Here is a 23,971-nt window from a genome sequence, read left to right on the forward strand (position 1 = left end):
AGGGTATAAAATATAGAAAATTGACTATATTATTAAGATCATTCTTACCTCCAAAGGGACAATATATATCAAAAGAGATTAATTATGATCTTAATAATACTCTTATCTTAGAAAGGGAAAAATTTATCGAAGAGACTATGTTCTTAAAACTATTTTTAATTCAGAATGGGCATTATTTCTCAAATGGACTATGGTATTAAGAACACTATTTAAATTCGACAAGACAAAAAAAGAGGGGAAAAAAGAATAGGTCGTCAACACAAGTTAAAGGAAGGTAAAGAGAGAAAAGTTATTTGACAACTCAAAAGAACTTTTGGGGTGAGTAAAAGCGAAGAATGAGAACTCTATTTATAGGCGAGGAGCCAAAGATAAGTTACAAATCCAATGACTATAGGATTAATTGACCACTACAAAATCAATGTCGTGATCTCGCCTCATAAACGAGCACTCAATGAGATGGTTGACTTGAAATTTTTTAATTCGCATATTAACATTCATAATGTTACAAGAGACACTCCTACTATAGTTCCAATCCTTGACTCCTTCACTTATGCCAGTAAATTTCTAATAAGTCTTGTTTAAACGGTGTTCCAAGAGTAAGGGTTAAGAAATGCATAAATAGAAGTTTTGATTTATGATTAAGTAATAATTACACAGCTTGTTTATAAATCCTTATATGTTTTAGTTGTTTAATCAATGCCCCGTGACACTAGTTAGTATTGTTCTAACTATAATTAGACAATAGTAGTAATGTACGAGTTATGCCAACAAGTGTCCCGTGCACGAGGACATTTGTTAAGAACATCCAAAGTACTCCTTCCGTTTCAAAATACATGTCCATTTTGAAGAAATTGCAGTAACCAAGAAACCAAATAAATTTTGTTATTTTTGATGAAAATATGTGTGTGTTTTTTATAATACCCTTAATCATTTATTATTTCATTTTATTTTTTTCTCTCTCTACAATAAATATGCAAGGGTATTATTGACAAGACAATAATTAATGTTGCATTGAAACTTGAAAGTGACAAGTATTGTGAAACAAAATTATTCTCTAAAATGGACAAGTATTATGAAACGGAGGGAGTAGTATTTATTTTGTGTTGGTCGGGGTTTGAACCACGAACCTTACATATATTATACATTGTCTGAGTTAAACTCACGAGAAAGATCCAAAATAGTACACTCCATTTGTATAAGATTGGATAATATTTTAACTTTTAAAAAGTTAATAAATTCATCATATTCACTATTTTTCAATGTAACATTTATATTTTTATCCTTTTAATCAACGTTTGTTCAAAAAAAAAAAAAATCCTTTTAATCAACGCTCCAAGATACTCTTTAACATTTCTAGGATATTATATATAAACACTCACATCTTTGTACATCCACCACGTGAATGAAAAGTAAAAAGAAGCGAGCGAACCTTAAAAAACAAGAATCAGAATCAGATCCTATGAAACAGTGGATCGAACAAGTACGATGATGATGTTTGGGTTTCGAGTCTTATCCGTTATCGGAATCGCTTTACTTCTTATCTTTGAACAGAGAATCTCAACCCCCGTTTGCAATAATCACGTTGAAGAAGCAGAAGCAGAAGCAGATGAGTTGAAAGTCATGATGGTTGCTGACCTTCTTCTCTTAGGCTCTGAAGCTGGTTACGTTAATCGCTTTTTCAGAGATCATTACATGTCCAAATTCTTTCGGGTACCTTCCCTTTCTTAGGATCCATCATTTCTATTACATAATTTGTGGTTGTTCATAAGCTCTTTTCTGCTTATTTTCATAAGCTTTCGTATAGTTTGTAGTTTTAGGCAACTTAATCAAGTACTTATAGCGTAAACACTTATTATTTAAGTGCTTATATTTGAGCTGTTTGTATAATATTATACAAAAAGTCAACTTGTTTTAATATAGGCTGTAAGTTGTTTTAGGAGGGTGTATAGTATTGGATTGAGATTTCAAAGGATTTTAAAAGACTTTTTTGTTTTATAAAAGTCTTGTGGTATTCAATCAATAAGGAATGTAAAACATTCTTGTGGCATTCAATTAGGATTTTCAAGATTTTTTAAGGAGTCCAATGAAATCCAGTGGTATTCAATTGAGATTTTGCATAACTTAGAAATTGTCTACTGGCATTCAAAACTCTACGGATTTTAATGGATTGTTGTGAGTAATGGATTTTGTGAGATTGTTTAGTGTAAAATGTACCTACTAACAATCTCACACCTAGCCTTGAGACTTTTCTATCTCCCACACATAGCCTTGAGATTTTGTAATACTCTTCCAAATTCATTTTTTTTTTTTTACGTTTCTTCCAAATTCTTTTCTGTTTTACTGTAACAATGGTAGATTATATATTTTGTTTGACAAACTTATTGTCGAAATCATCATGCCTCTACCTTGCACTTTTCTTAACATAATTTTTACGTTCATTAAAAAAAAGAATGTACTGGATAATCTTGTGGTTAATTTACCATCTACCTATATATCAAATTATTATAAAAATCACAACTTTACGTTAATTGGTATTATAATAATTTTTCTACTTGCATTTTTCTACATGTAACATGCATTTTTCAATCAAATTATTATAATTAATAAACTAACATAACTTATTTTTAGGTCTATTTATTTTGATATCATATGTCCAAAATTTTTAAGATCAATCAACCTGCTAGTAGTATATTATCTAATAGTCTTTTTTTTTAAGAAATATTACACTCATTGATTCAATGTTTTTTTTCGATTGATTTATAACTGTACTTTTGTTTTTGAGATTTACTGTATCTTTAAATTTATTGACCCTTTTAAAATCTTTAAAATCCATTAAAATCCTTTAAAATCTATATCATGAATCCATTAAAATCTTGCAAAGAATCTTGATTGTAAAAAGTCTTTCAAAAAAAGTCTTTTAAAATCCCACAAAATCAATACAATCCAACAAAGTCTTTTAAAATCTTCAAGATTTTTTCTATCAAAACAGTCTTTTAAAATCTCAATCCAATACACCCCCCTTAATAAGCTATCCATTACGGAGAGCTTATGAAAATAAGTTCGAAACAATTTATGCACATGCTATCAGTTATTTTCGTTAGTTCATCCAAACAGTTTCACAAGTGTTTTCGCTAGTTGATAAGTTCAAATAAGTCAATTCAAACATACGCTTAGTTTATACAATGCAACTTGTATAGTGTTTACAGGTTGTTTACTCCATTGCCCATTCAATTGCATATATAAACATATATTGCTTATTTACAAGCTTTCTTATTATAAGTGCTAATCAAATAAATGATAGGAGTGAGAATTAGAAAGGCTATTTTCGAGTAATAGTAATTCCAGGAAGAAGAGATAAAATTTAAAGGAACATTTGAGTCATATTTTTCTGCCATTTCAATCATCGTTTGAGCCTCAGGAGAATCCGTGTTTGAATTATGGCTCAAACAATCATCGGTCAGGATTTACTTTCCTCCCAACCGAACTCTAGACACTATACTTACCTTTGAATGAATAAGTACTTGATTAATCTCTAGAACACATTACTGATATAAACTGTTTACTGAGATGCATCTTACTCTTGAGAATACTTAACTGAAAAATAGATCTTGCTATGCAATATTCAACTTGCAGCAATACCACATTAAAAATGGTGTTAAAATGAGAGACAGTACTAACTATGCAAATATTAATTGGTAGAAAGCAAGGATATATTTTTTCTGTTGCTGTTTATTACCACACTTGTGAATGGTTATGTGAACTCTGGCAGTTATCATAACAATAGACTAGAAAAATAAGAAATGATCGGTCATTCACAGCTCAGAGAAATAATGTATTTTTCTTTAAACTCTCTCTGGAAGTTATAAAAAATTTATATTTAAAAAATAATCTCAAAATAAATTAATCCAAACACAATGCAATGACCAGTTTATGTGACTTGTGTTGGATTAGTATCTCATGATTACAAAATTATTCCAGGTTTTGTAATATTTTTGTACTGCGAATCATCTTGCCAAGGATTAGTTTCTGGTTTACTTCATTGTTGAATTTGAACCAACCACAGGCTTTTAATTTAATAATGCACCAACTGGCCAGAAATCGTTTGAAAATTTGAAGCCTGATTTGCTTATTGTCTTGGGAGACGTTTCTGCAAAAGGTTCGAAGTTAATAAGAAGCAAATGGGTGTCGGTACTCCATCAGTTTTACCAAATGTTGGGGCCCTTTGTTGATCTTCCATTCCATGCAACTCTTGGTGATAGGGATATTGGAGAATGCAGTGATCTTGATGCGAATAAAGTCAATTGGATTTCTCGCAAGTTACCGGGATTGGATCGTTCTGGCTGTGGTGCATTTGAGATTGGTAATGTCAGTTTCGTTTCGCTGAATTCTGTGGCCTTGCTTTGTGACAACAGTAGTTTGCGTTTTGATGTTGAAAAAGTAATAGAGAGGGAAAGTGTAGAACTTCGTGAGGAAACAGAAGCGGCAACAAAAACAATGAATCATTCCACCCACTCTAGACACACAAAGTATAACTTCTTCTGGAGGGAAAGCACCGTGTTATCTGGGTCAGGCCCCGTCCTTCTTCTGCACTTACCTTTGGACCAAACAAGAAACGAGCGCTATGCTGGCATTGGTGCTTTTGAAAGATCTTCTAGCTCCTTTATAGAGCGGTTAAATGTGGTGCCAAAAAACAGGTTAGTGGACATTTTTCATATGGTTTTAAATTCTTGAAAATTTAAGGCTTAATTGCATTTTTGAACCCCTATCTTTTCAAAAGTTGCAGTTATGGACCCCTAACTAATTTAAATACAAAACAGCCCCCTATGTTTTGATTCTTTGGCAGTTTTGAACCCCCAGTCCATTGTTAACTCGGTCAACGCTGACGTGGCACCCTAAGTGAGGTGCCATGTGTCAAATTTTTTATTTTTTTTTGCCTTGGGGGTCCAAAACTGCCAAAGAATCAAAACATAGGGGGCTGTTTTGTATTTAAATTAGTTAGGGGTCCATAACCGCAACTTTTGGAAAGATAGGGGTCCAAAAGTGCAATTAAGCCAAAATTTAATTAATGGTTCTCTGAATAAACTCGATTTTAAACCCTCTTTTGTACACATTTTTATACACATGCACACAATCAAACAGAAGCGCGTACAATAACAATTCCACGTCATCTGAGTTTTGTGAGGCCTGTTTTTCCCCAATGAAATCACAATCGTACCCTTTTGTTGGACTAAAAAAATCTCTTGTAAATGTCAAAGTTTGCGGATCAAACATATACAGTATTCTAGAACCTTAGGAAAACTATCCATATAATCAGTTGTTATGTTTTTTTGTTTGTTATATTGGTAGTTTTATTTGTTTAATTTATAACTAATAGTCAATACTCATTCTTGCAGTATTCATGCTTTTTAACACTATTTCATATATTAATGTGGTGTTTTTATTTTCATATTAGGGAGCGCGTTGGGACTGGCGTCTATAATTTACTTCACACTCTCCCACTGAATGCTTCTGAGTACATTTTACAAGCTCTGAGGCCAAGGTAATCAAACGCTTATTTGATTGTGCCTTAATATAACAAATACTCAATTGATACTTGAACATTCATATAACAATTACTTGCATATTTTTAGAATGTGAACTTAACCAAACTTACCTTTAAATCATGTGACATTATCTTCATGATCTTGCATATCAAATTTCAGATAATTTTAACATTCCTATATATGTTATCTAAAAATGAAGCTTTACTTATAATTTAAGTAACATTATTGTTAAAATAAAATAGTGTGATGAAGTATTAAATATTTATTTGTATGAAATAATTTAGTTACATTTTCTCGTGGTCAGTATGCTGCACTTGAATGCTCTTGGGAGAAATTATACCCTTTTTTTCTTCAAGCTTGAAGTGAAACAGGTCCCTCATTTTGGGACAGGTATATATAAACACCTTCAGGCTTCATTACATTAAGGAAACATATTATCTTCTGTTTGGTTTGAAGTTGTATGCCTCAGAGGATTTGATTAACCATCATGCTTGTAGAGTGTCGGTGTCAATGTGCCACTAGCCATCTGCCTCAAATTGATATGTTTTATTTGATTCACTATCCCTTTCCCCACCTAACAAAAAAACCCGAATAAATAACAGACATTTATTTGTTTGTTTCTGTTTTCTTGGAGTCTAGATACTTTAGTTTCATTTTGGCAGTTCTTTCTTATATGCATTTTGTGGATGTAAAGTTACTTGCGCGGTTGCGTCTAGACTATTATTGTCCAAGGTATAAGCTGGCTTAGTGAAGGTTTGTTCCAAATGCTTTGGAAATTACTTTTGATTATTTTGTTTTGTGCGTGAAAGCTAATTCAGTTTTTAATCTCATGTTCAATGTTTAAATTGATGTAATGGCCATGCATGGTTTAACTTTCTAAGTATTGGTCAGCTGGTGCTGTGCTGAAATGTTGAATCTTTGAGAAGTTGTAAATCCTTTGACATGCCTCTCGTATTTTCTGCAGGATTATCTTCAGTGCTCACAGGTGCATGTTTTCTGACCATGTCCATTTCGACAAAACTCGAGAGATTATTGTCCCAGCAATGTCATGGAATGCAAGAGATGACCCTGGATTTGTAATTGCCACTTTCCGAAAAATGGGAAGAGATGTGAGCATAAGCTATTGTTCTCTTGCCAGGGAATCTCATGTTCTTGTAGTTTATGTTTCTATAATAGTTATGTTTTGTTTGGCCTGTTTAAAAGGATAACTAGGAAAAAGGATAGCAGGGATTAGAGAATGCTTAGTAACACATTATTTTTCATCATCACCGTCTCTACCAATTTTGAAGTCCAAGAAAACTTTTGTTTCTGACTCGAGAGTTTAGCTCGAGAATGATGTAAAAGCAGAAAACACAGGGCTCTTTCAGGTTGGAGTGTTAACAGCGCTGATCGACCCATTGATCCAACCAATCCGAGCTTTTCGGGTCGGTTTTGAAGAAATAACAGGATGACATGAATTGATATTTCAATACAATATCGAGAATTAATTTGATGGACAAATGATTGATTTTATCAATGATTTTCAACTTCATAGATTGCTTTGAAATTTCATCAGTTTCAGAGATTGATTTGTTCCAACTCTATAATTTTCAGGGAGTAAAATGGTGAATCTTTTGTTTAATCTTCCTCTACATATTCATGAAAAAATTATGAATCCTTTTTTTTACACTGCATCTAATAGTTACATCCTAATACTATTTTGTTATTCTAATTTCTAAAATATATTCACAATTATGTCTACTCGATGAGATTTTATTGATGTGTTAGTCGTTTTTGGCCAATCAATATATTAATTTTTGTATCAACGTTTTCTCTTTAATTTGCTTGATGGTTTCCAATTTTGAGAAATATTCTGAACTATTATTATTTGAGGAATCGAAATTGTCTTCCCATGACTAAATTAGGGACTCATTCTATCATCATACTTAAAATTAATCTCAAGTAGATATGTACATTGTTCAACCTCAATAGGATAGTTTTGAAGTTTTAAAGATTTGCCAAATAAAAATCCGTTGCAACGGTTTAGCAGCAAAACGATGTGCCAAATGAAGACCCGTTGCAACGGTCTAGCGGCAAAACGATGTGCTAAATGATATACATATGGTTAAATTTTGAAAGCATATTCTAGAAATACTTGTAATAGAATATGCTATCAAAATTTTAATGTCTAGAAATTTCATAATCCAATTGAAAAAGCGAAGAATAAACTTGTAGTAACGATTCTTCTCATTCTTCTTCTTTTGATTCAATCAAGTTTCATCCATGGCGGAAAACGGTTCATCACCATCCACAATTGACTCTCAAATTCAAAAACCCTCTTCTTCAAACCCATCTCCTTCACCAATTCCCCAACAATAACAATCTCAACAGTCACCTGGCATCAACAATCTAAACCCTAACCCTAATGTTTCAAATTTTCAAATTCAACCTCAGCAGCAATTAACCTCGGTATAAAAATTTGATTTTTTTTGTTTGCATTAAAGATTGTTAGTCTATGAGATAGGATTTTGGATCTTGTGTTTGGTGTTCTAATTTGCAAGGTTTTAAACAACGGTCGCGGTCGGCTATAGGATTTCATGATTTCGGCTGTTATAGATATTGCGTGCGGTTGTCGTGATGTGAATTAATCACAACATTGCACAAGTCTTAAATAAAGTCTTAAATAATGATAATACCGTAAATAACTTAAACCATAGATAGATTTTGAGTTCTGAATCAGATAAGGAGATATAATTATGTAATATATGATCAAATATGTATTAAAAATATGATTTTCATCTATCTTCATTTAAAAAACATCAGGATTATGTGTTTATTGTCGGCTACCTATACCTTTTTTCGCGGCCCTTTTCTCGTTAACGAACAGTTTATTAAAACCTTGTTGATTTGTAAAATTTGCTTCAAGATTTTGTGTTTGGCCATTATTGTAAATATGATTATGATATTGAATTTGTGTTTGGTTATTGTTGTGAATGTGATTATGAGATTGGATTTGTGTTTGGTGTAGCCGGGGCAGCAAGTTGGTTTCGTACAATCCTCGCAATTTTCTTTGGCAAATTCTACAGGACAGTCACTGCAAGGAACACAACAAGCCATTGGGACCATGGGGTCGTCCAATCTAGCCTCTCAACTGATGATGACTAATGGAGCTCTTTATGCTCAGCAGCTGCAACTCTCACAGCAGGCTCCGCTTAACAATCAACAGGTATGACCTAATTTGGATTAGTGTGCAGCTTATGCTGTTTTCCAATTAAAATATGTCTATGCTTCTTAAGTTGTGAAAAAAGTCGTTATAAGTTGTTTATTGGTGTTTGTTGAAACGTTGAATGAGAAAGTTATAAAAGTTTTGTATGTTTTGATCTTATTTAAGAAACAAAGAAGCAATTATGCTTGCCAATCTTCATAAATGAAGTTGTCATATTCCTTGGTTTAGATTTTAAATTCTAAATGCAGATGAAGTCAAAGTTTTTATTAAGGTTCCATTTCTTTCTAAGAAATAACAGTGATTTGGTGAGTAGAATGCTTTTCCTATTTTTGTCACGCATCTTTCATTTTGCTGAACTTTTTGGGTTATGCTATATGACATTATCTGTCAATTATACTTCTTCCCATACTAACTTTCATGCATTGAATAATTTGAAAGTATTCTCACCTCTCTCTCGTGCTGCAACTCCTTTCAAAAATGGATTTTTATAATGATTTTGGGCAAAAATCCATAGTGAATCTGAAGTCCTAAACTTAATAATGAAGTGTTCAAAATTTTTTGGTGGTTGATGTTATTGGAATTGCAAGTTGTAGAAAATGGAAAAGTTTCAGGAGTTTTATTTTTTTAAGTCGTTCACTATCACTAAAAGGTTCTTTTACTTTAAAACGGATTTCATATATATATTTATCTTTTAAAAATAAGAGGGTGGAAGTTGAATTTATTTAAGCTGCTGTCAAGGTAGGAGGGTATATAGTTTATGCAAAAAATTGCAAAGAAATTTATTTTCATATAAATGGAGTTTGTTTTGTGGTATAATGTGATGATTTGTTGAAGTTTACATATTCTTGTTGTGAATATGTATTTTATTTTCTGAAATGAATTGAATTGTCCCTTGCTTTTATGAATTTCCAATTGTTTGGGTTGCCTCAGAATGGACAACCTGCCATATTGCCATCAGTGTCTGGCACTGCCTCCTTGTTGCCACTTCAACAGCTTCAGAGGCAGCAACAACTGGCTTCATCTGCTCAATTTCAACAAAACTCTTTGACCCTTAACCAACAGCAACTGCCACAATTGATGCAGCGGAGATCCATGGGGAAACTTCAGTTTCAGCAGCAACAACAACAACAACTTTTACAGCAGCAGCAACAACAACAACAACTTTTACAGCTGCAGCAACAGCCACAACAACAATATCAGAGGCTGCAACAACAGCTAGCTTCATCTGCTCAACTGCAACAAAACTCCTTGACCCTGAACCAACAGCAATTGCCCCAATTGATGCAGCGGAGATCCATGGGGCAACGTCAGCTCCAGCAGCAGCAGATACAATGCAGATGCTGCAGTCACTAGGGATGCCAGGATTGTAACCAGATGCTACTGCATTTGGCATGACCACACCTGGCGGAAGTTCAAGTCAAGGAACCAGAACAAATACCATGTCTGGACAAACTGAAATCATGTCTGTTGTGCGTGAATTGAAAGAAACAAGAAAGGAAGTCAAGGCTATTATCAAGATCCTGTCAGGGTTTTTCAAAGTCATGTCCATTGTTATGGCTTTGTTCATTTCTTAACTCTTTTTGTGTTAGGATTCATCATTTTATGGTCCTTGTGTTAGGATTCATCATTTTAGGAAGTTGATCTTTAATTACTTTTATGGTCCTTGTATTTTGTCTCCTATTTGTGTAATTCTCAACATTAAACATGCTTATGCTTTAGTAAATAGCATCTAACATTCGTTGTTTGATAAAAGCAAACACAATTGTTTCATAAAACCATCCACTCATATCATGCGTGTGTCACAAAGTTCTTCACTCATGTTGGTGATTTCACAAGTCCTAAATTGTATATAGTATCACCTACTAACTAGTATTGAGTCCATTCTGTTTGCCATAATTTTATCAGTAAATACTTGATTTAATCTGATTACCGAATACCCCTAATAAGCTTATAGCAATATAATCTGCATTACGCAGAAAAAAGCTCTTCTGAATGAATAAGTACTTAATTAATCTCTAGAATACTTTACTGAGACACGTCTTACTCTCTAGAATACTTCACAGAAAAATAGGTATTGCTATGCAATTTTCAACATGCAGCAATTCCACTTTAAAAATAGTGTTAAAATGAGATACAATAATAACTCAACAACTATTAAATGGTAAAAATCAAGGATTTTTTTTCTTGCTGTTTATTATCACATGCTTGTATGGTTATAGGAACTTGGGCAGTGTGTGTAACATTAGACTATAGAAAAAAGATCTGTCATTGACAGCTTATTTCTGAGAAATAATGTATTTTTCTCGGAAAACTCACTGAAAACTATTATCTTTTATTTTTTTATTTTAAAAAGAATCTCAAAATAAGCTTATACAAACGCAATGCAATAATCAGTTTGTGTGACATGTGTTGGATTTAGCATGCTTAGAAAATTATTCCAGGTTTTGTAATATTTTTGTACTGCAAATCATCATGCCAAGGATTATAATTCTGGTTTACTTCATTGTTGAATTTGAATCAACCTCAGGCTTTTATTTAATTTCATAATGCTCCAACTGGCCAGAAATCGTTTGAAAATTTGAAGCCTGATTTGTTTATTGTATGTTTCTGCAAAAGGTTCGAAGTTAATAAGAAGCAAATGAGTGTCAGTACTCCATCAGCTTTACCAAATGTTAGGTCCCTTTGTTGATCATCCATTCCATGCAACTCTCGGTGATAGGGATATTGGAGAATGCAGTGATCTTGATACAAATAAAGTCAATTGGATTTCTCGCAAGTCACCGGGATTGGATCGTTTTGGTTGTGGTGCATATGATGAGATTGGTAATGTCAGTTTCGTTTCGCTGAATTTTGTGGCCTTGCTTTGTGACAACAGTAGTTTGCGTTTTGATGTTGAAAAAGTAATAGAGAGGGAAAGTGTAGAACTTTGCGAGGAAACAGAAGCAGACGTGAAAACAATGAATCATTCCACCCACTCTAGAGACGCAAAATATATCTTCTTATGAAGGGAAAGCACAATGTAATTTGGGTCAGGCCCCGTCCTTCTTCTGTACGAGCGCTATACTGGCATTGGTGCTTTTGAAAGATCTTCTAGCTCCTTTATAGAGCGGTTAAATGTGGTGCCAAAAAACAGGTTAGTCGACATTCTTTCATATGAATCAAATACCATATATATGATTTTGAAATTCTTGAAAATTTAATTCATGGTTCTCTGAATAATCTCGTATGAATAAACCCTCTTTTGTACATATTTTTACACACATGCACACAATCGAACGGAAGAGCATACAATTCCACGTCATCTGAGTGTTGTGAGGCGTGTTTCTCCCCAATGAAATAACAATCATACACTTATGCTGAACTGTAAATCTCTTGTAAATGTCAAGTTTGCGAATCAAACATAATATTCTAGAACCTTAGGAAAACTATGCATACAGTCAGTTGGTTATGTTATTGTTATATTCGTAGTTTTATTTGTTTAGTTTATAGCTAATATCCAGTACTCATTCTTGCACTATTCATGCTTTTCAACTTTCTATTTCATATATTAATGTGGTGTTTTTCTTTTCATATTAGGGAGCGCGTTGGGGCTGCTGGATTGTATAATTTGCTTCACACTCTCCCACTGAATGCTTCTTACATTTTACAAGCTCTGAGGCCAAGGTAATCAACCTTATTTGATTTTGCATTCATATAACAACTCTAGTATTGATACTTGACAATTCATATAACAATTACTTGCTTATCTGTAGAATGTGAACTTAACCGTTCTTACCTTTAAATCATGTGACATTATCTTCATGATCTTGCATGCATTCCTAGATATGTTATCTAAAAATGAAGCTTTACTTATATTTTAAGTAACATTATTGTTAAAATAAAATAGTGTGATGAAGTATTAAATACTTTTTCATTTGTATGAAATAATTCAGTTACATTTTTGTCGTCGGTTGGTATGCTGCACTTGAATACTCGTAGGAGAAAATATACTGTTTTTATCTTCAAGCCTGAAGTGTAACAGGTCCTTGGTTTTGGGATATGTATATATAAACCACGATCTTCATGCTTCAGTGCATTAAAGAAGCATATTATCTTCTGTTTGGCTTGAAGTTGTATGCCTCAAAGGATTTAATAAACTATCATGCTCGTGAAGCTTGGAAATGGAAAAATTGTGCAGGCTAAAGGAAAAGGTATTGTTTCTGTTCACACTAGCAAAGGTCCAAAATATATCCATGATGTTTTGTTGATTCCAGATTTGAGTCAAAATTTGCTAAGTGTTGCTCAGTTATTGAAGAAAGGATATTCAATTTCCTTTAAAAACAATGTTTGTGTCATAATGGATTTAACTGATTCTGAAGTTGTGAAGGTTGAAATGTGTGGAAATAGTTTTCCATTAAGTTTGAATCAAGTGAATCAAACAGCACTTGTTTCCAAATATGATGATTATGCACTATGGCACAAAAGATATGGTCATTTTAATTTTAATGCATTAAAATTTCTGCAATCTCATGATACGGTGAGAGACATGCCAGAAATTAATTTTATTAATGACTTATGTGATGCTTGTCAACTTGGAAAAATGCATAGAAAGTCTTTTCAGTCAACAAATGTTACACGAGCAAAGGAAAAATTGGAGCTTGTTCATACCGACTTGTGTGGTCCTATGAGTATGCCCTCTCTTAGCCACAACAAGTACTTTCTATTGTTTATTGATGATCTGACTAGGATGACATGAGTGTATTTTCTGACAAGTAAAGCTCAAACTTTTAATGTCTTCAAAAAGTTTAGAGCTATGGTGGAATCTCAAAGTGGCTGCAAAATCAAAGCTTTGAGATCTGACAACGGAAAGGAGTATACTTCCAATGAATTTAATTTGTTTTGTGAAGATATGGACATTGTACATCAGCTGACAGTGAGCTACACACTTCAGTAAAATGGAGTTTCTGAGAGGAAACACAGAAAAGTTATGGAGATGGCAAGATGTTTGATTGCTGAAAAGCAATTACCAAAAAGCTTTTGGGCTGAAGCTGTTTATACAGCAGTGTATCTCTTGAATAGGCTACCAACAAGAGCTGTTCAAGAGAAAACACCAATTGAGGCATGGATAGGTGTGAAGCCTTCAGCCAAACATTTGAAGATCTTTGGATCAATATGTTATGTTCATGTTGTAGCAGCAAAAAGATCCAAATTGGATGACAAAGCTGAAATGGGGATTTTTTTGGGTTATGCAGCAAGCTCCAAAGGTTATAGAGTGTACAACTTGAAGACAAAACAAATTGTGATCAACAGAGACATTGATGTTGATGAAAATGCATATTGGGATTGGAAAAATGATGAGGTTCAAAGAAGTACAGAATCTGCTGAAAGTGCTCATGACAAACAAGAGGACACAACAAATGAAGATGAAAATCAGATAGCTGAATCTGATTCCCCAATTCTAAAGAGCAAATCTCTGGCTGAAGTTTATGAAAATTGCAATTTTGTTGTGAATTAACCTTCTAGTTTTGAAGAAGCTTCATTAATAACATAATGGAAAGATGCAATGAAGGAGGAGCTGCTGGCCATTAATAAAAATGGTACATGAGAACTCACTCAAAGACCTAAAGATAAAAATGTGATAGGAGTTAAATGGGTTTACAAAACCAAGTTAAATCCTGATGGCTCCATTCACAAACACAAAGCAAGGCTTGTTGTGAAAGGATATTCTCAAATGGCTGGAATTGATTATGGTGATACATTTGCATCGGTTGCTAGGCATGAAACAATTCGGTTGATTGTTGCTCTATCAGCACAATGTGGATGGAAGATCTTTCATTTGGATGTCAAATCGGCATTCTTAAATGGAATCCTGGAGGAGGAAATTTATGTTGAACAACCTGCCGGTTTTATTGTTGCAGGTCATGAAGACAATGTTTATAGGCTTCATAAAGCCTTGTATGGGCTGAAACAGGCGCCTAGAGCCTGGTACATCAGAATTGACTCACATTTTCTGCAAAATGATTTCAGGAGGAGTCAAAATGAGCCTACACTTTATGTTAAAGATTGTGGCAATGGGAAGAGGATTATAGTTTCTCTTTATGTTGATGACTTGTTGATTACCGGTAATGACATTGATGAGAATAACAAGTTTAAGAAGAGCATGTTGCAGGTCCTTGAAATGACGGTGCTGGGATTGATGAAGTATTTTTTGGGAATGGAATTGCATCAACTTGATGATGGAATATTTCTTTCACAAAAGAAATATGCTAATGATGTTCTGAAAAAATTCAAATTGGAGAGTTGTAAGTCTGTTTCAACACCTCTTGCTGTAAATGAAAAACTCTCGAAATCTGATGGAGATGCTAAGGCAGATGTTACTCAATATAGGAGTTTGATTGGTTGTCTTCTTTACTTGACTGCAACTAGACTAGATTTGATGTTCTCTACTAGTTTGCTTTCAAGGTTCATGCATTCACCAAGTGTAACACACTTAGGTGTGGGCAAAAGAGTGTTGAGGTACATAAGAGGTACTACTGATTTTGGTATTTGGTACAACAAAGGTGATGGTAAGATTGAAATTGGGCTGGATCGGTTGATGATTCTAAAAGCACAAGTGGTTATGTTTTTTCACTTGGTAGTGGTGTATTTTCATGGAATTCCAAAAAACAAGACGTGGTTGCTCAATCCTCAGCTGAAGCTGAGTATATTGCTGCTGCAGCTAGAGCTGTCAAAACGGGCCGGTCCATTTAGCCCGAATAAATATAGGGCTTGGGCCTAAAATATTGAGCCCGAATTTTAATAGGGCTTTTTAGCCCGTCCCTTAAAAGCCCGGTACCCGTTAGGGCTAGCCCGAATGGGCCGCGGGTAGTCCGTTAGCCCGCATAACAAAAAAAATTCTATAAATTATATATATTTTTCAAATAATTATTTACTTAGTTGATTATCAAAGTAAAAAACAAAAGTGAAAATTCAATGAATTAACACAAATATAAATGTAATATAAAATTATATTTATTCATTTCGTTATTTATAGTTTTAAAGATCGAATATATAAATATCTATAACCATAACATATCTAATTTATTTAAAATCATTTTCCTCGCCGTTTTAGTTTACGACGTTTATACGAAAATGTTTACAATTTACTTTTGTGCTAGACATTATTTAAACATATTAAAAATATTATTTATAAAAAAATTATAGCAATGTTTTATAGTACTTTTTTAAAATAAAAAAATATATAATTTTTAATACGGGCCGGCCCGTTTAGCCCGTTTTGTCAACCGGGCTTTTTGGCCCGGCCCGCCCGTTTTGACAGCTCTAGCTACAGCTGCATCAAATCAAGCTATTTGGATCAAAATGGTATTGAGTGATCTGAATCATATACAAGAGGAACCAATTGTGCTATGGTGTGACAACAAATCAGCTATAGCAACTGCCAAAAATCCAATTCAACATGGAAGAGCAAAGCATATCAATGTCAAATTTCATGCTATAAGAGAAGCTGAACAGAATGGAGATGTAAAATTGCAGCACTGCAGTTCTGAAGAACAATTGGCAGACATTTTAAAAAAGGCACTTGCTAGTGCCAAGTTCATGGAGCTAAGAAGCAAGCTGGGAGTATTCCAGAAAAGTTTTAAGGAGGAGTGTTGACTAATTGACCTATAAAACTTTTCTGAATACTTTATTGTTTATGTTACTTTATTGCTTATGTGTGTAATCATTTTAACTTATTTTGTTAGTAAAACTATGCTGCACAAGTAATAAGGTTATCTGCACAAGTTAAGCAGGTTTATGTCATATGACATCAGCTAAGCATAGGCTGAGTCATTACTAAGTATTTGGCTATAAGTATGTAAGAAGGATGTATGGATGGTTTGTATTAAATTTGCAGCATAGTAAACATTGTTATTGTCCCTTTCTCTTCCATTTCTTTTCTTCTCTAATTTTCTGTTTTCTGTTTTTGAGCTTATTGCTTCTGCTGCCATTACAAAAGCTAGCACATATTGAACTTTCAGAAGACATTAAGCATTATTAAAACGAAATCCAAATTCTAACAACCAAACTACATTCTTACACATTTGACAATATGTCAATAATAAATCGAGATACACATTCTCTGATTTCATTCAACTTTGGAAAAATATATTTGCAAAGATATTCGCAGGTGTTTGCTCCTATTGACCATTTGTGATCTCAAATGACCAATTCTATCACATATTAACAAAACATTTATGATGTTGAATTTAGTGATAGCTGCCATAAATCTATTACTCGAAACATAGTATCTTTGAAGTGAGTCTTTCTCAAACATTTCAGCATATTGACAAGACATTTTCTCTTGGTGATACTTAAAATTCAAGTTAAGTAAAAAGTGCTGCATATTTAAGATTTTTTTATTTTAAAAATGCATGTGGTATATTTTTTACAAATTTAATTTATATAAATTGTGAATCCATTTTTTTTCCGCATACATCGAATCGATTACATCCTATTATATTATTAAGAGAGATGTCAAGTTGTTAATAGTGTGAGAAAAATTTCTAAAGATGTCACATAAGCATAACTCTAACTCTAGAATGAATCAAATTTAGAATTCTAACTATTGTATATGTTTGGCATTGCATAATGGTGTGCTGAGTTTTTCTAACCTGATAATGAAGATTTGCAATATTTACCACGTCTAGTCATGACACCTCCCTCAAAAAAAAAATCAGTTGGGAAAAAAAATGAATGCAACCAATGACATGTAAAAGAAAACAAAGTGGACGAGAAATTAATGTGTTCAAGTAGATATTTCATTATGGCTTTATAACCAAATCAATAGAAAATATTAGTAAGCACATGAACTCTCCTTTTCTTTATGTACATAAAACAAGAGTCTTTTTAACAATCAATCTATTCCCAAAAGATACAAAAATCTCTACATCATCACCAGGTCCTAGATTTGATGTTACATTCTTCCAATCTTCATCATTAAAGGACATTACTGCGTCTCGCTTGTATATCTGGATGGTGCACTTTGTGTAATTAATGATCAAGACACCAGTAAGACATTCAGGTCCCATGTTTTCAGATGTTGATGAATAAACAACACATAAGATTATTCCCTTCATGTGACGATCGATATCCCTAGGAACTTGAAATAGTGCCGAAGGTCCTTCACCAGTATAGGCTAACCAAGAAGGATAATTGCCACCCGGAATGAAAAAATCACTCGAACCATTGGTTGTTAGTCCCTGTGAGACTTGAGGAACAACATATATTGACAGTTTCAATATTCACGAGTTGTACAGAATAGTCTAGCAACCTAGTTCTTGTGCAATAGTAGTTATATACTATAACACTAAAATAATGCTATATAAGCTGACACTTAATCTATAATGTTGAAAAGACAACTATTGAGAAGCGAAGAGAACCAATGATGTGTCAATGTTACATTATGAGGCGCTTATATATAGATAAAGGTTAGCTAGGAAAGCCAAGAGGATAGAGAAAGAACCTGGGATATGCTCTTGCCACGAGTATCAATGATTATGTGACAACTTCCCATTCCAATCAAAAGTGATCTCAAGGAAAGATTTGAGATTTCTGATGAATGTGATGTTTCTGATTCGTCAAAATTTACATCACATTGATTAAGAATTCTTAGTAGTTCTTGAGTTAGTTGAACTTTTGACCGACATTGTACCCAAACAGTTCTAAGTTTTGAAAGGCTACGAATCATTGGTGATAGAAAGCCCAAGTTATTATTATGTATATCGGTGGAAGATAGAGACAATGAAATGTTTCCAAACGGGGAAGTGCGGGGTAGGGAATTCAAGGTTGGTGACATCCAAGACCAAATAAGAGAAGGAAAAACATCACAGGATAACCCTTCATATCTACATAGGGATAAGTATCCAATGCTTTTTGATCTTACTAATAAACAGGGCACTTCTTTTACAGCTGTATCATTTGCGATCAGTGTTGTCAAGGATTTCATCTGCATTATGTCTTCTTCCAACTAGGCAATCTTTGAACAACCAGAAAGGATGAGAGTTTTCAATGATTTCAACTGATAGATATTCCTTGGGAGATTGCTAAGACTTGTACAGTCCTTCAAATTTATTAGTAGAACATTCTTGAGATCTCCAATGGACTGATGCACCTCGGACAAACTTGGACAATCTTTCATAATAAGCTTTTCTAGATTTGGTAATTTTGAAAAGTCAGGGGTGTGTTTCAAGTACCTAGAATGACTGAGATTAAGAATTTTTAGCTTCTCCAGAAACTGCAAGAAGATAAACGTTTAAAATAAAAAATAGAGAAAAAATGGAAAGTCAAGTGGTGGCAACAATTACTACTTGTTTCAAAAGAAAACGAGGGTATTGTACCATGGTTTCATTCCAAACTTGTTTAATTTTGCTGTGTTTTAAGTCTAAAGCAACAAGGTTTTCCTGATAAAAGTCATCTGGTATACAGTTTAAGGTAAATCCTTGCACACTGACCCATCTCAGTTGTTTGGAAATACACCCATAATCTCCAGCGAGGTCAACACAATCAAGTTGTAAAAGTTTCAGTTGTTTCAGTTGTTTCATTTCCATGAAAGAATCAGTACAGAAGCGAACTCTGCCGGTTCTTGGCAAACTTAAAAAACAACCCCTCAACATTTATTGTTCCCTGCATTCAAGAACAAAAATATATTGAAAAGAGAAAGAGGAAATATTTTTTGTTTGTTTGCTGTAAAGTGATGAACAAAGTTGCAGCAGTGTAAGCAAAGCAGACCTACAATCAACGCAACAATGTAAACAAACTCATATAATGTACTCCACAAGTTTTCAGCCAGTAGTTACAAAGCGAAAGAGTTTAGAAACAAATAGAAAGTCTTATGATCTTGATAAGATTAGGGAGGATTATCAAGAGTTTCAAATTCTATACAGAGGAAGTCTTACCGTATTTTTTGTCAAAACATCATGTACATCCTCGTGAAACCATAATCGACTGCGCTTCCCTGGATTTTTTGCTGAACTTTGGCGAACAATTTCTCTTCCCATGTCTCTAAGCAAATCATGCATTCCAAGCTTGTTATTCTTTTCAATTTTCACAAGGCTCCGCTCTACGAGGACCGTTATTCCAATGTCAGCATAAAGTCCACAACCATTTAGTATCTCAGTAACATAGGCTCTATCCTTGCCGATAAAGAAACAACATATATCAAGAAATATATCCTTTGCCATATCATCCTTTAAACCGTCATAGCTTATTCTCAGTTTCTCTTGCACTTGATCATTGGGAATTCTCTCTAATTTCAAGAGTACACTTTCCCATTCTTGTTTTGTCCTCCCGTATAAGTAAGAACCGATGACTTCAAGAGCCAGTGGTAATCCTCCACAATAGGCAACTACGGTCCTTGAGAGTTCACTGAAGTTTTTTATCGGACTAGGTTGTCGAAAAGCATGCCAACTGAAAAGCTCAAGGGGGTCTTTTTCTTCCATTTCCTTCATTGTACAGACATAGTCAACCTTAACTAAATTGAGCAGGCGAGCATCTCTAGTTGTAACAATAAAGACACTTCCCGGACCAAATAATCTAGGATTTCCACATAACGCTTTTAACTGTTCCACTGTGGTCACATCATCAAGAACAACTAGTAACTTTTTCCCTTGAAATCTTTTCTCAATCTTAGTTGTCCCCAATGCAGGGCTATGTATCTTATTCTTTGTGTTCAGGATATCTGAAAGAAGTTGTTGTTGTAAATGAATAGTCCCTCTATTTTCCTTTTCACATACTTCTCTAACGTTTTCAATGAAACTTCTATTCAAAAATTTGCGATGAATTTGATTATAGATGGCTTTGGCTGTGGTTGTTTTACCCGACCTGCCCATTCCCCATATCCCTATCATACAAACTTTGCTTGGCTGAGTTGCAATAAATTCAATAACTTTGTGCATGCGAGATTCCAATCCAACTGGAAATTCGATAATAGACAAGGATGCGTTGTCTAGTTTTGCCAAAAGATCCTCAACAATTTGCTGCACTAGTTCAGCTTCACTCCTTGGATGGTAATAATTATAGAACATGTAGAGTGAGCATAAAGTTTGAAAGACCACAAGGTTAAAACACATTCACATATTCTGGAAAATAAAAAAGTTGATTTACCTGCAATTGGTGACATCCCAACCAGACAAATTAGCAGCTTGAGTGAGTGCACTCGTCCACCTCGACAACATATACTCCACCCTTTTCTCTCCTGAGTCGGAGTATATTTTGTTTGCATTGCTTTCAAAATTTCTCCGAAAGCACCCTTCTGTTGGCGCACAACTGATGGATCAACGTCGTAAAATATAGGGACAACAACCTGGCCATGAGTTCTGTGGCATTCCATGACCTTTTTCAGCTCATTAAGACACCAACTAGATTCTGTATATCTTTTGGAGAAAACGAGGATAGATATATGAGACCCTTCTATTGCCCGTAATAGTTCTGGTCCCAGCTCGGTTCCTTTGTGAAGTTGTTGGTCAATGTAAGTGTTGATTCCAGCATTTGTGAGGGCAGCATCCATATGAGAAACGAGGCTGGTACGAGTATCTTCCCCTCTGAAGTTGAGGAAAACATCATGTATCCACTGAGGATTGGAGGATGAAGAAGAAGACATTGATTAGGATGACAGGAGTTTGAGTCAACTCTCAGATGAAAGAGTAACAAGTTTGTTTGTCAACTCTTAGAAAAGTCTAAAATCTCTTCTTTTAATTGTGTTGTGTCTGTATCTGTATTATTAGTGTTTCAAAAAAGAGAGTTATTTGAACATCAATTTTAGTCTTTAGACACTAAAATTCAACAACATTTTAAATGGTTAAACGCAGGATTCAACGAGTGGTTAATGGATGTATATATTGGATATCTCATTAAGAACGAAAGTTACTTTATTAAACACAAATTTAAACGTTAAGATGTTTCAACTACAGTAAATTTGAACGCTTAAACACCGTGGTTATCGGCATTGATTCAAGGGTCGTGTTAAATTATGTGCCTAGGGCACATGTTAAGGAAATCAAAAGTATAATATTCCTTCAAGTTTTGTACATTCTATTTATTATAAATTCAAAAATTAAATTCAATGCATATATTTCAACAACAAATTACTATATTTGATTCATTAACTTATGTTTTAAGGACATAAGTTAGTTTTTCCTTGATTCAAATCTGTTAGAAAATTGTTGTTGACACATTTCATAAGGCTGAGGCACACAAGTAAAATACGATTTTGCCCCCTCGACTGTTAGCTGCCGAAGAATTCAAAAACCGGCTGCAGTTAACTGCCGAGGAAAACCTCGGTAGTTGACTACCGAGAAATATATTTCATCAGATGAAACAGTCACCTACTCCCCTTACACACTATTGAGCATTTTAATCGGTTTATTTTTTGGTTTTGTTATGAGTATCTACGTCAGTTACGTAGAACTCTGTCATGGGAAACCTCGGTAGTAAGGTACCGAGAAAAACTTGTGAAAAAATTTTCACAACGAAAAAATGGCAGCTACTGTCATTTTTTCCAATTTTTTTTTTTGTTTGTTTTAATTCATTATGGCATTGATGTTTATGCATTAGTTAGTTGTTAATTCATATTTTTGCGTTGTTTAATTATAGTAATGTTAGAGAACGCGGAAGATGTTCCGGGAGAGACAAAACCAAATTTTGTCGAAATTTCCGGAGATGTCAAACCGCGAAGGTTGAAGCAAAACCAAACACTGATGGAGCTTCCGTCCATGTTGAAGCTTCTAAATATGTTGACTCCAGTGTCCTCCCACTTCAAGCCCACGAAGTTGACACAGCTAGGTTTTTTCAGACGACGTTAAGTCGAAAGATAGAGAAGAATTGCTTGAATGGGCACGTCGTCAAGCAAATAAGGTGGGATTTACAACTGTTACACAAAGATCAAGCTTGATCAATCCAATGTTCCGCCTAGTGTGTGAAAGGAGTGGAGCTCACAAAGTGCCGAAAAAAACTGAAGTATGCGACAACGGGCTCAAGAAAATGTGGGTGCTTGTTCATGGTTAGTGGATATCAAAGTAGGCAAACAAAGGAGTGGGGATTGAACATTCTTAATGGAGTTCACAACCATGCGATGGAGCCGACTTTAGAAGGATACATTCTTGCTAGTAGATTAAAGGAGGACGACAAGATGATTGTACGTGACTTGACCAAGAGCAAGATGCTTCCAAGAAATATTTTGATACATTTGAAGAACAAAAGACCACATTCCATGACAAATGTGAAGCAAGTGTACAATGAACGTCAACAAATATGGAAGGCAAATAGAGGTGCGTTGCAATATATAATCTCAAAGTTGGATGAGCACAACTATACTTATTACTCAAGAACACAAAGTGAAAGTACTACAATCGAAGATATCTTTTGGGCTCATCCAACATCCGTTAAGTTGTTTAACAATTTTCCAACGATTTTGGTTATGAACTCCACCTACAAAACCAACATGTACAAGATGCCAATGTTTGAGGTAGTTAGGGTCACTTTGACCGATTTGACATATTCGGTTGGGTTTGGATTTGTGACACATGAGAAAGAGGAAAACTTTGTTTGAGTTTTAAAAATGTTGCCTAAACTTCTTACGTCAAAGATGAATATGCCTAAGGTGATTGTGACTGACAAGGATATGTCTTTGATGAAAGCGGTTGCAAATATTTTCCCCGAAAGTTATGCAATGAATTGTTACTTTCATGTGCAAGCAAATGTTAAACAATGTGCATCTTAGATTGTAAATATCCTTTGGGAAAAAAGGATGGGAAAGAGGTGAAACCTCGCGATATTGTTTAGATAATGAGGGCTCGGAAAGCTATGGTTGAATCGCACACTCAATAATTATATGCAAATGCATTAGTGGAGTTCCAAGATACATGTAATGATTTCCCAATTTTCTTAAATTATGCCATGACCACCTTGGAAGAAGTGAAGGAGAAAATAGTGAGGGCATACCTGGGTTGCATCTTGGTTGCAGAACCACCAACAGGGTAGAATCGGCTCATGCTTTAGTAAAGAAATATTTGGACAATAGTGTGGGTGATTTGGGTACTTGTTGGGAGAAAATACATGACATGTTGGTGCTTCAGTTCACTGCGATACAAACAACCTTTGGTCAGAGCATTACCGTCTTGGAACATAGATTCAAATATGTCACTTTGTACTCCGGGTTAGGTTGTCATGTTTCTAGATATGTTTTGGACAACATTGCTTTGGAAGAGTC

At 34.3% G+C, this 23,971-nt stretch overlaps 3 protein-coding genes and 1 pseudogene across 5 annotated transcripts; 2 read left to right on the top strand and 2 right to left on the bottom strand.

Annotated features, from left to right (window-relative positions):
- Positions 1–1,369: 1,369 nt before the first annotated feature.
- On the top strand, positions 1,370–7,164 carry LOC11419917 (metallophosphoesterase 1). 2 transcript variants are annotated; one of them, XM_024773342.2, is made up of 5 exons: positions 1,370–1,710; positions 4,096–4,694; positions 5,453–5,539; positions 5,848–5,933; positions 6,508–7,164. In XM_024773342.2, exons 1-5 carry the CDS (start codon positions 1,486–1,488, stop codon positions 6,621–6,623), a joined length of 1,113 nt encoding a protein of 370 aa, XP_024629110.1. In that variant the 5' UTR covers positions 1,370–1,485; the 3' UTR covers positions 6,624–7,164. The 2 variants fall into 2 exon arrangements, with proteins under 2 accessions (XP_024629110.1, XP_024629109.1); XM_024773341.2 differs by lacking the exon at positions 5,848–5,933 and having other exon boundaries at positions 1,372–1,710.
- A 381-nt stretch (positions 7,165–7,545) lies between these two features.
- LOC112417486 (uncharacterized protein DDB_G0285291) lies at positions 7,546–10,488 on the top strand. The gene is made up of 3 exons (XM_024773343.2): positions 7,546–7,991; positions 8,551–8,748; positions 9,679–10,488. Exons 2-3 carry the CDS (start codon positions 8,647–8,649, stop codon positions 10,099–10,101), a joined length of 525 nt encoding a protein of 174 aa, XP_024629111.1. The 5' UTR covers positions 7,546–7,991; positions 8,551–8,646; the 3' UTR covers positions 10,102–10,488.
- Positions 10,489–17,564: 7,076 nt separating this feature from the next.
- Positions 17,565–19,014, bottom strand: LOC11419918 (disease resistance-like protein DSC1; annotated as a pseudogene).
- On the bottom strand, positions 17,565–21,046 carry LOC112416100 (disease resistance protein RUN1). Of its 2 annotated transcripts, XR_005643702.1 has the most exons (4): positions 20,869–21,046; positions 19,662–20,763; positions 19,104–19,389; positions 17,565–19,000 (listed from the first exon to the last, which is right to left on the bottom strand). XR_005643702.1 is itself a non-coding variant. In XM_024773339.2 (3 exons), the coding sequence occupies exons 1-3, from the start codon at positions 20,937–20,939 to the stop codon at positions 19,321–19,323; spliced, it is 1,242 nt and encodes a 413-aa protein (XP_024629107.1). In that variant the 5' UTR covers positions 20,940–21,046; the 3' UTR covers positions 17,565–19,320. The 2 variants fall into 2 exon arrangements, 1 of the variants encoding a protein (XP_024629107.1); XM_024773339.2 differs by having other exon boundaries at positions 17,565–19,389.
- Positions 21,047–23,971: the final 2,925 nt, after the last annotated feature.

The sequence above is a fragment of the Medicago truncatula genome, chromosome 8 (genome assembly GCF_003473485.1).
Source record: "Medicago truncatula cultivar Jemalong A17 chromosome 8, MtrunA17r5.0-ANR, whole genome shotgun sequence".
Lineage (NCBI taxonomy): Eukaryota > Viridiplantae > Streptophyta > Magnoliopsida > Fabales > Fabaceae > Medicago > Medicago truncatula.